This window comes from Dendrobates tinctorius, unplaced genomic scaffold (genome assembly GCF_039654945.1).
Source record: "Dendrobates tinctorius isolate UK_male_01 unplaced genomic scaffold, ASM3965494v1 ptg000136l, whole genome shotgun sequence".
Classification (NCBI taxonomy): domain Eukaryota; kingdom Metazoa; phylum Chordata; class Amphibia; order Anura; family Dendrobatidae; genus Dendrobates; species Dendrobates tinctorius.
Genome location: NW_027361804.1, coordinates 5,372,395 through 5,384,337, shown reverse-complemented (window position 1 = coordinate 5,384,337; position 11,943 = coordinate 5,372,395). Strand labels below are relative to the sequence as shown.

General features: G+C 59.1%; 1 protein-coding gene across 6 annotated transcripts in view; it reads left to right on the top strand.

Moving 5' to 3' along the window:
- The first annotated feature begins 2,281 nt into the window (after positions 1-2,281).
- WNK1 (WNK lysine deficient protein kinase 1) overlaps positions 2,282-11,943 on the top strand; it is a 69,638-nt gene continuing 59,976 nt past the window's right edge. For 2 of the 6 annotated variants that reach the window (XM_073544175.1, XM_073544171.1), the window contains exon 1: positions 2,282-3,085. In XM_073544175.1, coding sequence (XP_073400276.1) covers positions 2,561-3,085 — 525 coding nt within the window. In that variant the 5' untranslated portion in view covers positions 2,282-2,560. The remainder of the gene's footprint in view (positions 3,086-11,943) is intronic. The other 4 variants (XM_073544174.1, XM_073544172.1, XM_073544173.1 and 1 more) reach the window with 3 other exon arrangements.

The following is an 11,943-nucleotide window of genomic DNA, read 5'->3' as shown; positions in this document are numbered from 1 at the left end:
TGTGTGTGTACGAGGTGTGCGGAGCGGAGCCGTGTGTGTACGAGGTGTACGGAGCGGAGCCGTGTGTGTACGAGGTGTACGGAGCGGAGCCGTGTGTGTACGAGGTGTACGGAGCGGAGCCGTGTGTGTACGAGGTGTACGGAGCGGAGCCGTGTGTGTACGAGGTGTACGGAGCGGAGCCGTGTGTGTACGAGGTGTACGGAGCGGAGCAGCGTGTGTACGAGGTGTACGGAGTGGAGCCATGTGTGTGTACGGAGCGGAGCCGTGTGTGTACGGAGCGGAGCCGTGTGTGTACGAGGTGTACGGAGCGGAGCCGCGTGTGTACGAGGTGTGCGGAGCGGAGCCGTGTGTGTACGGAGCGGAGCCGTGTGTGTACGAGGTGTACGGAGCGGAGCCGTGTGTGTACGAGGTGTAAGGAGCGGAGTCGTGTGTGTACGAGGTGTACGGAGCGGAGCCGTGTGTGTACGAGGTGTACGGAGCGGAGCCGTGCGTGTACGAGGTGTACGGAGCGGAGCCGCGTGTGTACGGGATGTACGGAGCGGAGCCGTGGGTGTACGAGGTGTACGGAGCGGAGCCGCGTGTGTACGAGGTGTACGGAGCGGAGCCGTGTGTGTACGAGGTGTACGGAGCGGAGCCGTGCGTGTACGAGGTGTACGGAGCGGAGCCGTGTGTGTACGACGTGTACGGAGTGGAGCCATATGTGTACGGGATGTACGGAGCGGAGCTAAGTGTGTAGGAAGCATACAAAGCGGGCTTTTCCCACGGACACAGGAGTACACGGCAGAGCCCCGAGGAGCATTTTAAAACACACACATGACGACGTTCCACCTTAAGTGATGTGCTGGAAGCTGACCGGAAATGAGATAATTTCTTGAGGAGATTGTGACGGAACCAGGAATGCTTCAGATCCATCACCGTGTCCTCCTCTGACAGCGCAGACAGCAGGATCACCTTGGAATCGGGGATGCCGGCCATGTGAGCGGATCATGATATGTCCTGCACCGGGAGGCTCAGGTGGGCACTACAATGGGAGCCGGGCTGCTATAGTATCTTTATAGAATATTTCTTTATTTCTTTCTCTCTTTTTCCTTTCTTTCTCTGTTCTTTCTTTCTCTCTCTCTGTTCTTTCTTCCCCTCTTTCTTTCTTTTTCTTTCCTCTCTTTCTCTCTGTTCTTTCTTTTCTTTACTTCTTTCTTTCTCTGCTGTTCTTTCTCTGTCTCTCTCTGTTCTTTCTTTCTCTTTTTTCTTTCTCTCTTCCTTAGTGCCAGTCACTGTGCCCTCGGGTACCAGTCAGTGTGATCAGCAGTGCTAAATGGGTGCGATTAGGCGAGGATATGGGTGTGACTAGTTGCGAAATGGGTGTGGCCTAAAATTTCCAACTTCAAAAGTTGGGAGGTATGATAGGGGCGGCTGTGTCCAGGGGGTCTGGTTGCCCAATGGATAGCAGTTCTGCCAGGAATTCTGTCACTGTGCGTACAACAGGGGAAAGAGCTTTGGGAGGAGTACTGTACCTAAAAGCAATAAATAGGACTGAGCTGAAATACTGGGCACAGCTCTGACTACATGTTATATAGTCGTGTTAATCTCCTCTCACTTCTTGTAACCTACAAGTGTACAAAGATATTATATAGTCACCATGTGACTAGTGGCCCTGTGTAACTTCAAATGCCAGGGCTGAATTTTAGTCCCGGCCCTGGTGTGCACAGTATGGCGGCATTATTCATGTGTCATGTATGGCGGTATTATCTGTGCACTGTATGGCGGCATTATTCATGTGTCATGTATGGTGGTATTATCTGTGCACAGTATTATTTCTGCACATCTGAGTAGTGAGGAAGATGTGCCGTTTCCCATAGCATTTATAAAGAGCCATGGAATAAATGGCGTTATAATAATACTGATAATTTTGGGGTCACACGTTCTCTGTGCATGTTGCATTCTGTCTTGTGGCACCCTGCTCTGCATCGCTCACACTTGACTCACCGTCACTGAGCTATTGTGAAACCATCTTTCTTTACGGCGTCACCCGCGCACCTAACCGGCCTTTAGTCAAAATCTCAGTAGACCGCAAGCATCGCAAAAGACTACATTTCCCATCACGCCCTGGGGACTGCAGTGACGTCATTTCCCGCTTAGGCGAAGGAGAGGTAATACGCATGCGTACACTGTTATGGGCGTGACAATGCGTGTGGGCGTGGTCGATGGAGAGCAAAACCAAATAATGGGCGTTGCCCCCTCGTCTTCAGCGCTTTCAGCAAGAAAGCGAAGGCGTGGCGGGTGTTACATGTGGTGGGCGGGGCTACGTTTGTTAGTGGGCGTGTCGATGCTGCGAGGGACGTGCCCGGCGCTCGCTGTGTGTCGGCGCGGCGCCGCTGAGCGCCATTAGGCTGTGGAGTGTGAGGGGAGAGCTTCTTCCTGTCAGAGAGCGGCCGTCTCGTCTCATGTCCGTGTCTCAGCATGGCCTGTGAGCTCCGGCCCTGGGAGCCGACTCACAGCCCGCTGCCCGCGCAGGGCCCCGACCCCCGGCCCCGCTGAGACCACAGCCCGCGCTCCCACTACCATGTCGCTCGCTCCGCCGCGGCCTTCTAATGGCTCCAGCTCGGATACGTCGCTGTCGGCCCCCAGGGAGGAGGCGGACGGGCGGCCCGAGGAGTTCCGCCGGCGCCGGCACACCATGGACAAGGACAAGGCCGAGCACCGCTTCTTCCGCCGCAGCGTCATCTGCGACTCCAACGCCACAGCCCTGGAGCTGCCGTCCAACCAGTGCATCTCCCCGCCCGAGTCCGTGCTCTGCCTCCCGGCCGTGCCCGCGCTGCCCCGGCCCGAGGAAGAGGAGGAGAGCAGCCCGGAGGCCGTAGCCCCGCCGCCCGCTCCCGCCGAGGCCCCGGACTCCCGGCTGCCGCGCTCCCTGCCCGAGGAGAGGGCCCAGGACGACAACGAGGAGCTGGAGACCAAAGCGGTGGGCTTCTCCCCGGACGGCCGGTTCCTCAAGTTCGACATCGAGATCGGGAGAGGATCGTTCAAGACGGTTTATAAGGGGCTGGACACGGAGACCACGGTGGAGGTGGCCTGGTGCGAGCTGCAGGTGAGGGGGGGCCCGAGAGAGGGGCTGGGGGGGCCACAGGGCCCGAGAGAGGGGCTGGGGGGGCCACAGGGCCCGAGAGAGGGGCTGGGGGGGCCACAGGGCCCGAGAGAGGGGCTGGGATGGAGGAGACAGGCGGGGGGGCCGGCGTCTGTGGATGGAGGTGACAGGCTGATGGGCCGGCGTCTGTGGATGGAGGGGACAGGCGGGGGGGCCGGCGTCTGTGGATGGAGGGGACAGGCGGATGGGCCGGCGTCTGTGGATGGAGGGGACAGGCTGATGGGCCGGCGTCTGTGGATGGAGGGGACAGGCTGATGGGCCGGCGTCTGTGGATGGAGGGGACAGGCGGGGGGGCCGGCGTCTGTGGATGGAGGGGACAGGCGGGGGAGCCGGCGTCTGTGGATGGAGGGGACAGGCGGATGGGCCGGCGTCTGTGGATGGAGGGGACAGGCGGGGGAGCCGGCGTCTGTGGATGGAGGGGACAGGCGGGGGAGCCGGCGTCTGTGGATGGAGGGGACAGGCGGATGGGCCTGCGTCTGTGGATGGAGGGGGCAGGCGGATGGGCCTGCGTCTGTGGATGGAGGGGGCAGGCGGATGGGCCGGCGTCTGTGGAAGGAGGGGACAGGCGGATGGGCCGGCGTCTGTGGATGGAGGGGACAGGCGGATGGGCCGGCGTCTGTGGATGGAGGGGACAGGCGGATGGGCCGGCGTCTGTGGATGGAGGGGACAGGCGGGGGGGCCGGCGTCTGTGGATGGAGGGGACAGGCGGATGGGCCGGCGTCTGTGGATGGAGGGGACAGGCGGGGGGGCCGGCGTCTGTGGATGGAGGGGGCGGGCGGATGGGCCGGCGTCTGTGGATGGAGGGGGCGGGCGGATGGGCCGGCGTCTGTGGATGGAGGGGGCGGGCGGATGGGCCGGCGTCTGTGGATGGAGGGGGCGGGCGGATGGGCCGGCGTCTGTGGATGGAGGGGGCGGGCGGATGGGCCGGCGTCTGTGGATGGAGGGGGCGGGCGGATGGGCCGGCGTCTGTGGATGGAGGGGGCGGGCGGATGGGCCGGCGTCTGTGGATGGAGGGGGCGGGCGGATGGGCCGGCGTCTGTGGATGGAGGGGGCGGGCGGATGGGCCGGCGTCTGTGGATGGAGGGGGCGGGCGGATGGGCCGGCGTCTGTGGATGGAGGGGGCGGGCGGATGGGCCGGCGTCTGTGGATGGAGGGGGCGGGCGGATGGGCCGGCGTCTGTGGATGGAGGGGGCGGGCGGATGGGCCGGCGTCTGTGGATGGAGGGGGCGGGCGGATGGGCCGGCGTCTGTGGATGGAGGGGGCGGGCGGATGGGCCGGCGTCTGTGGATGGAGGGGGCGGGCGGATGGGCCGGCGTCTGTGGATGGAGGGGGCGGGCGGATGGGCCGGCGTCTGTGGATGGAGGGGGCGGGCGGATGGGCCGGCGTCTGTGGATGGAGGGGGAGGGCGGATGGGCCGGCGTCTGTGGATGGAGGGGGAGGGCGGATGGGCCGGCGTCTGTGGATGGAGGGGGAGGGCGGATGGGCCGGCGTCTGTGGATGGAGGGGGCGGGCGGATGGGCCGGCGTCTGTGGATGGAGGGGGCGGGCGGATGGGCCGGCGTCTGTGGATGGAGGGGGCGGGCGGATGGGCCGGCGTCTGTGGATGGAGGGGACGGGGGGGGGGCGGCGTCTGTGGATGGAGGGGGTGGCGGGGGGCCGGCGTCTGCAGATGGCGGTGGCAGGAGTTGTAACCGCAGGCGTGAGCTCGGTGGGCAGAGCTGCACTTGCAGAGCAGTAGTTGTGCAGATCCCTCTGGTCTGACCCTCTTGTATAACTTGTGACATGCTGGGAATTGTAGTGTCACAGCTGAGGGCGCCAGGTTGCAGCCTTGTGGGTGACTGGAGCAGAGCTGATCGTGGCCTCCCTCCCTCCAGGGTTTGGTGACTTTCGCTCGGGGTCAGTAAGTTTCTCGTCTTTAGAGTTGCCGCGTTATTAAAGTGAAGATCCCTGGAGAGGATGATGGGGTGGTGGTGGTGCCCTGGAGAGGATGATGAGGTGGTCGTGGTGGTGCCCTGGAGAGGATGATGAGGTGGTCGTGGTGGTGCTCTGGAGAGGATGATGGGGTGGTGGTGGTGCCCTGGAGATGATGAGGTGGTGGTAGTGGTGCCCTGGAGAGGATGATGAGGTAGTGGTGCCCTGTAGAGGATGATGAGGTGGTGGTAGTGGTGCCCTGGAGAGGATAATGAGGTGATGGTAGTGGTGCCCTGGAGAGGATGATGAGGTGGTGGTAGTGGTGCCCTGGAGAGGATGATGAGGTGGTGGTAGTGGTGCCCTGGAGAGGATGAGGTGGTAGTGGTGCCCTGGAGAGGATGAGGTGGTAGTGGTGCCCTGGAGAGGATGATGAGGTGGTGGAAGTGGTGCCCTGGAGAGGAGGTGGAGGTGGTGCCCTGGAGAGGAGGATGAGGTGGTGGTGGTGCCCTGGATGAGGTGGTGGTTGTGGTGCCCTGGAGAGGATGATGAGGTGGTAGTGGTGCCCTGGAGAGGATGATGAGGTGGTAGTGGTGCCCTGGAGAGGATGATGTGGTGGTAGTGGTGCCCTGGAGAGGATGATGTGGTGGTAGTGGTGCCCTGGAGAGGATGATGTGGTGGTAGTGGTGCCCTGGAGAGGATGATGTGGTGGTAGTGGTGCCCTGGAGAGGATGATGTGGTGGTAGTGGTGCCCTGGAGAGGATGATGTGGTGGTAGTGGTGCCCTGGAGAGGATGATGTGGTGGTGGTGGTGCCGCCCTGGAGAGGATGATGAGGTGGTGGTGCCCTGGAGAGGATGATGAGGTGGTGGTAGTGGTGCCCTGGAGAGGATGATGAGGTGGTGGTGCCCTGGAGAGGATGATGAGGTGGTGGTGCCCTGGAGAGGATGATGAGGTGGTGGTGGTGCCCTGGAGAGAATGATGTGGTGGTGGTGCCCTGGAGAGGTTGATGGGGTGGTGGTGGTGCCCTGGAGAGGTTGATGGGGTGGTGGTGGTGCCCTGGAGAGGTTGATGGGGTGGTGGTGGTGCCCTGGAGAGGTTGATGGGGTGGTGGTGGTGCCCTGGAGAGGTTGATGGGGTGGTGGTGGTGCCCTGGAGAGGTTGATGGGGTGGTGGTGGTGCCCTGGAGAGGTTGATGGGGTGGTGGTGGTGCCCTGGAGAGGTTGATGGGGTGGTGGTGGTGCCCTGGAGAGGTTGATGGGGGTGGTGGTGGTGCCCTGGAGAGGTTGATGGGGGTGGTGGTGGTGCCCTGGAGAGGTTGATGGGGGTGGTGGTGGTGCCCTGGAGAGGTTGATGGGGGTGGTGGTGGTGCCCTGGAGAGGTTGATGGGGGTGGTGGTGGTGCCCTGGAGAGGTTGATGGGGGTGGTGGTGGTGCCCTGGAGAGGTTGATGGGGGTGGTGGTGGTGCCCTGGAGAGGTTGATGGGGGTGGTGGTGGTGCCCTGGAGAGGTTGATGGGGGTGGTGGTGGTGCCCTGGAGAGGTTGATGGGGGTGGTGGTGGTGCCCTGGAGAGGTTGATGGGGGTGGTGGTGGTGCCCTGGAGAGGTTGATGGGGGTGGTGGTGGTGCCCTGGAGAGGTTGATGGGGGTGGTGGTGGTGCCCTGGAGAGGTTGATGGGGGTGGTGGTGGTGCCCTGGAGAGGTTGATGGGGGTGGTGGTGGTGCCCTGGAGAGGTTGATGGGGGTGGTGGTGGTGCCCTGGAGAGGTTGATGGGGGTGGTGGTGGTGCCCTGGAGAGGTTGATGGGGGTGGTGGTGGTGCCCTGGAGAGGTTGATGGGGGTGGTGGTGGTGCCCTGGAGAGGTTGATGGGGGTGGTGGTGGTGCCCTGGAGAGGTTGATGGGGGTGGTGGTGGTGCCCTGGAGAGGTTGATGGGGGTGGTGGTGGTGCCCTGGAGAGGTTGATGGGGGTGGTGGTGGTGCCCTGGAGAGGTTGATGGGGGTGGTGGTGGTGCCCTGGAGAGGTTGATGGGGGTGGTGGTGGTGCCCTGGAGAGGTTGATGGGGGTGGTGGTGGTGCCCTGGAGAGGTTGATGGGGGTGGTGGTGGTGCCCTGGAGAGGTTGATGGGGGTGGTGGTGGTGCCCTGGAGAGGTTGATGGGGTGGTGGTGGTGCCCTGGAGAGGATGATGAGGTGGTGGTGGTGGTGCCCTGGAGAGGATGATGAGGTGGTGGTGGTGGTGCCCTGGAGAGGATGATGAGGTGGTGGTGGTGGTGCCCTGGAGAGGATGATGATGATGAGGTGGTGGTGGTGCCCTGGAGAGGAGGAGGATGATGATGAGGTGGTGGTGCCCTGGAGAGGATGATGGGTGGTAGTGGTGCCCTCGAGGAGGACCGGGCTGGGGAAGTCTCTGCAGGCAGGTACCAGGTGAGGCGACACCAGGGGGCAGGTAGGGCACAGTGTTATACTGCTGCAGGGTGATGGTCTTGCCGGGTATCACCACCCTAAACATCCGCACACTATACTGAAACTCTTCCGGTGACTAATGTCTTTCCAGCTGTGAGCGTGGCACAGACCTGTCCTGTAGAGCTGTGGTGGCGAGGGCACGGCCTGGCACAGCTCATCTGCAGCTAATTATAGAGCAGGTTGGAATTATGCTAATTGCACGACGCGATCACCCGCTGCTCAGACCGGGCACCAATTAAAGGGCCGGCGACTGCTCACCTGGCTGGCAGAGCTCCAGACTGTGCACTTAACCTGTTAACTGCCATCCTCAGGCGTCATCATAGGTACCATGCGTTTAATAGCCGGCGGTCACCCAGTGCTGGAGGTCCATCCTCGTAGTGAGACCCCTTAAAGGGACAGTATGTCTGCAGCCGATCTATTGTTCCCCTTATCTCTGGCGTAGCAGCTCTGTTCACGGAGATCAGCGGCACCTGGTACGGCGACCATCCATCTCTGTATAGGGCGCTGATCCTCAGTTTCCAGTCCACTACAGACGCGTCTGACGCCCGTCCGGCCCCCGCTCTCAGGTTGCCTGGCACAGAGGCAGAGCAGATCTGCACAACACTCGGCACACGATGGAGAAACCTGGCGACGATGCAGACCGTGGTGATGTGTGGCGCATCGGTGCTATTGAAAATAACGGCGCATTGACAGCTTTGTGTTGCCCGTACTGGACAGTGACTTCTGTGTCTCGTGTGTGCGGCCCGGCTGGTACAATGCCGCCCCATTGTACGCTGGCTGCTGCAGCACCATTCTCGCGCTCTGCTGCGGGCTGTGAGCTGACAGTCAGGTCTGCGGTCGTCCTGCTGGTCTGCGGCAGCCATTCTGCGCTGGATGCAGAGTTACAGAAGATCTCTGCCTGCTGTCAGTGACCGGATCGTTCTGCTTACACCTAGTTACTAGTCGTTCTCATCCCGTCGCTCGACGTGATGAATAGTCATTATGTCTCGTTATCACTTTTGATGGTCCAGAGTTTTCCCTGTCGCCGCTCCTCCGCTGGGTGCGGCCGTGTCCTCCGCTCTGCACGTGGGGAGCGCCTGCTCCGGCCGCTCCTTTTGTGTCTGAGGGGCTGCACTGTATTTTGTGACCTTTTGGTCAGAATGAGGTCACTGCTCCCATACAGGCCGCACCGAGGATGGGGGTAATGTCTCACTGGTAAGACATATAATTCTGCTCCACAGGCCGTACAGACTGCTCGGCTTCTGGCCCTCAGAGAGCTAAATATATCCGGCCCCGCACGATTCCTAGAAAGTGATATTCTATAGTAAGAGCCGGCCGCAGCTTAACTGTGTGAGCGCCGAATCGTCTCCAGACAGCAGAATAGTGAGTGCTGCTCTGGAGTATAATACAGGAGGTAACTCAGGATCAGTAATGTATGTACACAGTGACTGCACCAGCAGAATAGTGAGTGCAGCTCTGGGGTATAATACAGGATGTAACTCAGGATCAGTAATGTATGTACACAGTGACTGCACCAGCAGAATAGTGAGTGCAGCTCTGGGGTATAATACAGGATGTAACTCAGGATCAGTAATGTATGTACACAGTGACTGCACCAGCAGAATAGTGAGTGCAGCTCTGGGGTATAATACAGTATGTAACTCAGGATCAGTAATGTATGTACACAGTGACTGCACCAGCAGAATAGTGAGTGCAGCTCTGGGGTATAATACAGGATGTAACTCAGGATCAGTAATGTATGTACACAGTGATTGCACCAGCAGAATAGTGAGTGCAGCTCTGGGGTATAATACAGGATGTAACTCAGGATCAGTAATGTACACAGTGACTGCACCAGCAGAATAGTGAGTGCAGCTCTTGGGTATAATACAGGATGTAACTCAGGATCAGTAATGTATATACACAGTGACTGCACCAGCAGAATAGTGAGTGCAGCTCTGGAGTATAATACATGCTGTACCGTAACTCGGGATCTGTATCTGCTTGTGCCCTGCACTGTCCTGTGACCGTCGGCCTCTGTGGGTGGTTGTGCTGTTTCGTGTCGTCTTCCTCTTGTGGTTGGGGACTTGTAGGCTCAGCACTTCTGCTCGGTGACGACGCTGCGGCTGCTCCACTTTATCGTACAGCAGAGCTGCGTGCGCCGATTGTGTGACAACCTGCCCAGACCTGATGCTTCTCCGCGGTCGCCTGTACGTGGAGCTGACAGCTGAGCGTTGGCGCAGTGAGCGGTTATGTAGAAATGCAGGAACCCCTCAGATGTGATGAGCGTTGTTGGGCCGTGTTTACCGTCACTGACACGAAGCAGAGATGTTGACGTGAAGTGAGTGCAGACGGCTGCAGGAGTTGTCAGGATTGGATGAGGCCGCTGTGTGAGGATATGGACGCTCATATGGCGGTCACCTTCTCCATCAGTGGCCGCGCTGCAGACATGTGCAGAGGAAATCCCCGGCAGTTTGGCCAAGTGACGATGAATCCCGCGGGGTCACATAATGGATCGGTGACCCGGAGGGTAATGGCAGGGACGTGGTGTTTTTGCGTGTGCCGCCTCCCTGACAATGAGCGTCCTATCTGATCCATGTGCTCGGGATAATGGCCGCTTCCTGCGCACAGGTAATGGGTGCTCTGCCCCCAGCGTGACCGTTCTCCAAACAGATGGGGCTTTGTGCTGCATCGCCAGCCGTCTTCATGTGTCTTGTGTGAAAGCCGGGTGACTACCAATACGGCCGCAGGGCCCGGACCCACAGGGGCGCTCGCCCCTTCTCCTCCATGCGGATTTGTATAGAATAGTCTGCCGGCAGCATCTTTGTACTTGGGCGCATGAAAGGGGATCATGAGCCCCTTCCTTGGAGTTTCCAGCCGTGGGATCGCACCTGTCCCATAGCTGTCACCCCCTTGTGCCGCTCAGGTGAGCGGAGAACTTTCCTCACGCCATAAACTTCCATGCTTTCAGATCTGTATCTGCGACTTCCTCATTTTGCCTCTTTATGTCGCCGTTAGGATGATTTATAAAAGCGCTAATCGCCCTTTATTACTGGTGGACAGAGAACATAAAGCCATTAGGAAAGGCCCCGAGGGGCCCCTGCACCCCCGCCCGACTGGCCGGCCGCTCCTCTGCCAGAGTTATGCAGTAACCAATGATTTAGTGAGCGAGGCCGGATCAGCGCTCAGCTGGTGTATAGCGGCCATATACGTATAGGGGGTCCTGACGACATATAGACCACCCTCTCTCTAGAACTACAGACCGGACTATATCGGTGATTGTATCTGGTGGACACGGACGTTCTGAGCGGGTCGCACTGTATTAGGGAGTTGCTATTTGAGCTCTTTCCCCCACGTTGCGCAGAGAAGTTACAGAGGGTCACACTGCTCTCAGCGGGAGGAGAAGGCAAAAAAAATCCTCGGAGAGGAATGTGCATTCTCCCTCATCAAACAGACGTGACACATGCATGATACGTTTCCTCAGGAATCCAGGTCACCTGGGAAAGTGCGGCGTAGCAGAGCCGAGCAGCCGCAGCATGCATGGTCTTGTCATCCCGCACTGTTCCCACATTGCCACATGGGAGAGGGGAAGCATGGCGGCCCCGGCTGCTGCAGAATCTGCGGCCAGCGAGCAGCGGCCTGCAAACACCTGTTCCTGGGGTCAGATTGTGAGTGACGAGGATCGTGCAGTTAGAGCCCAATCATTGATATTTGTATGGGAAGGGAACGACTGCCAACTTGCTGACTGTTTCAGACAACAGCTTCTGTATTAGGCCGGGGTCACACTGGCGAGGAATACGGCCGAGTGAGAGGCGCTAAAAGCACGCATTAGACACGGACCAATGATTCTCTATGGGGTCCCTCGCACCAGCCGTATATTTCTCATCCGTATTCTAAGCTCCGTGCCAATCGCAGCATGCTGGAACTGTCAGCGTACTACACCCGTAATACGCCAATGCAAGTCTATGGGTGCGCAAAAAATACGGATTACACACGGAGCACACATGTGACTTGCGAGAAATACGCACCCGGTGTCTTAGAAAAGCCGACAATTCAGTGCGCGATACAGTAAACTCACACTGACAGGTTTAATAAAGAAACGAATGAATAGATATATACACATAGAATACACACACACATATATATATATATATATGCATTCTATGTGTCTATATCTATTCTTTGGTTTCTGTTATAAACCCTGTCATAGGGCTCCATTATATGTCCATTTTGCAAGCCTGCGAGAAAATCTCGCCATACGGATTACATACGGATGTTAACATGCGCAAAATACGCGACCACACCTTGATTACGGATGACATACGGAGCACTGTTTAGGGGCCATTCATCCGTATTACGCATGTAAAATACTGACCGTATTTTGCGTCGGTTAGTGTGACCCCGGCCTTACCCTGCGTTGCAGTCATTATTCACTTCCTCATTCTTCACTGTGGC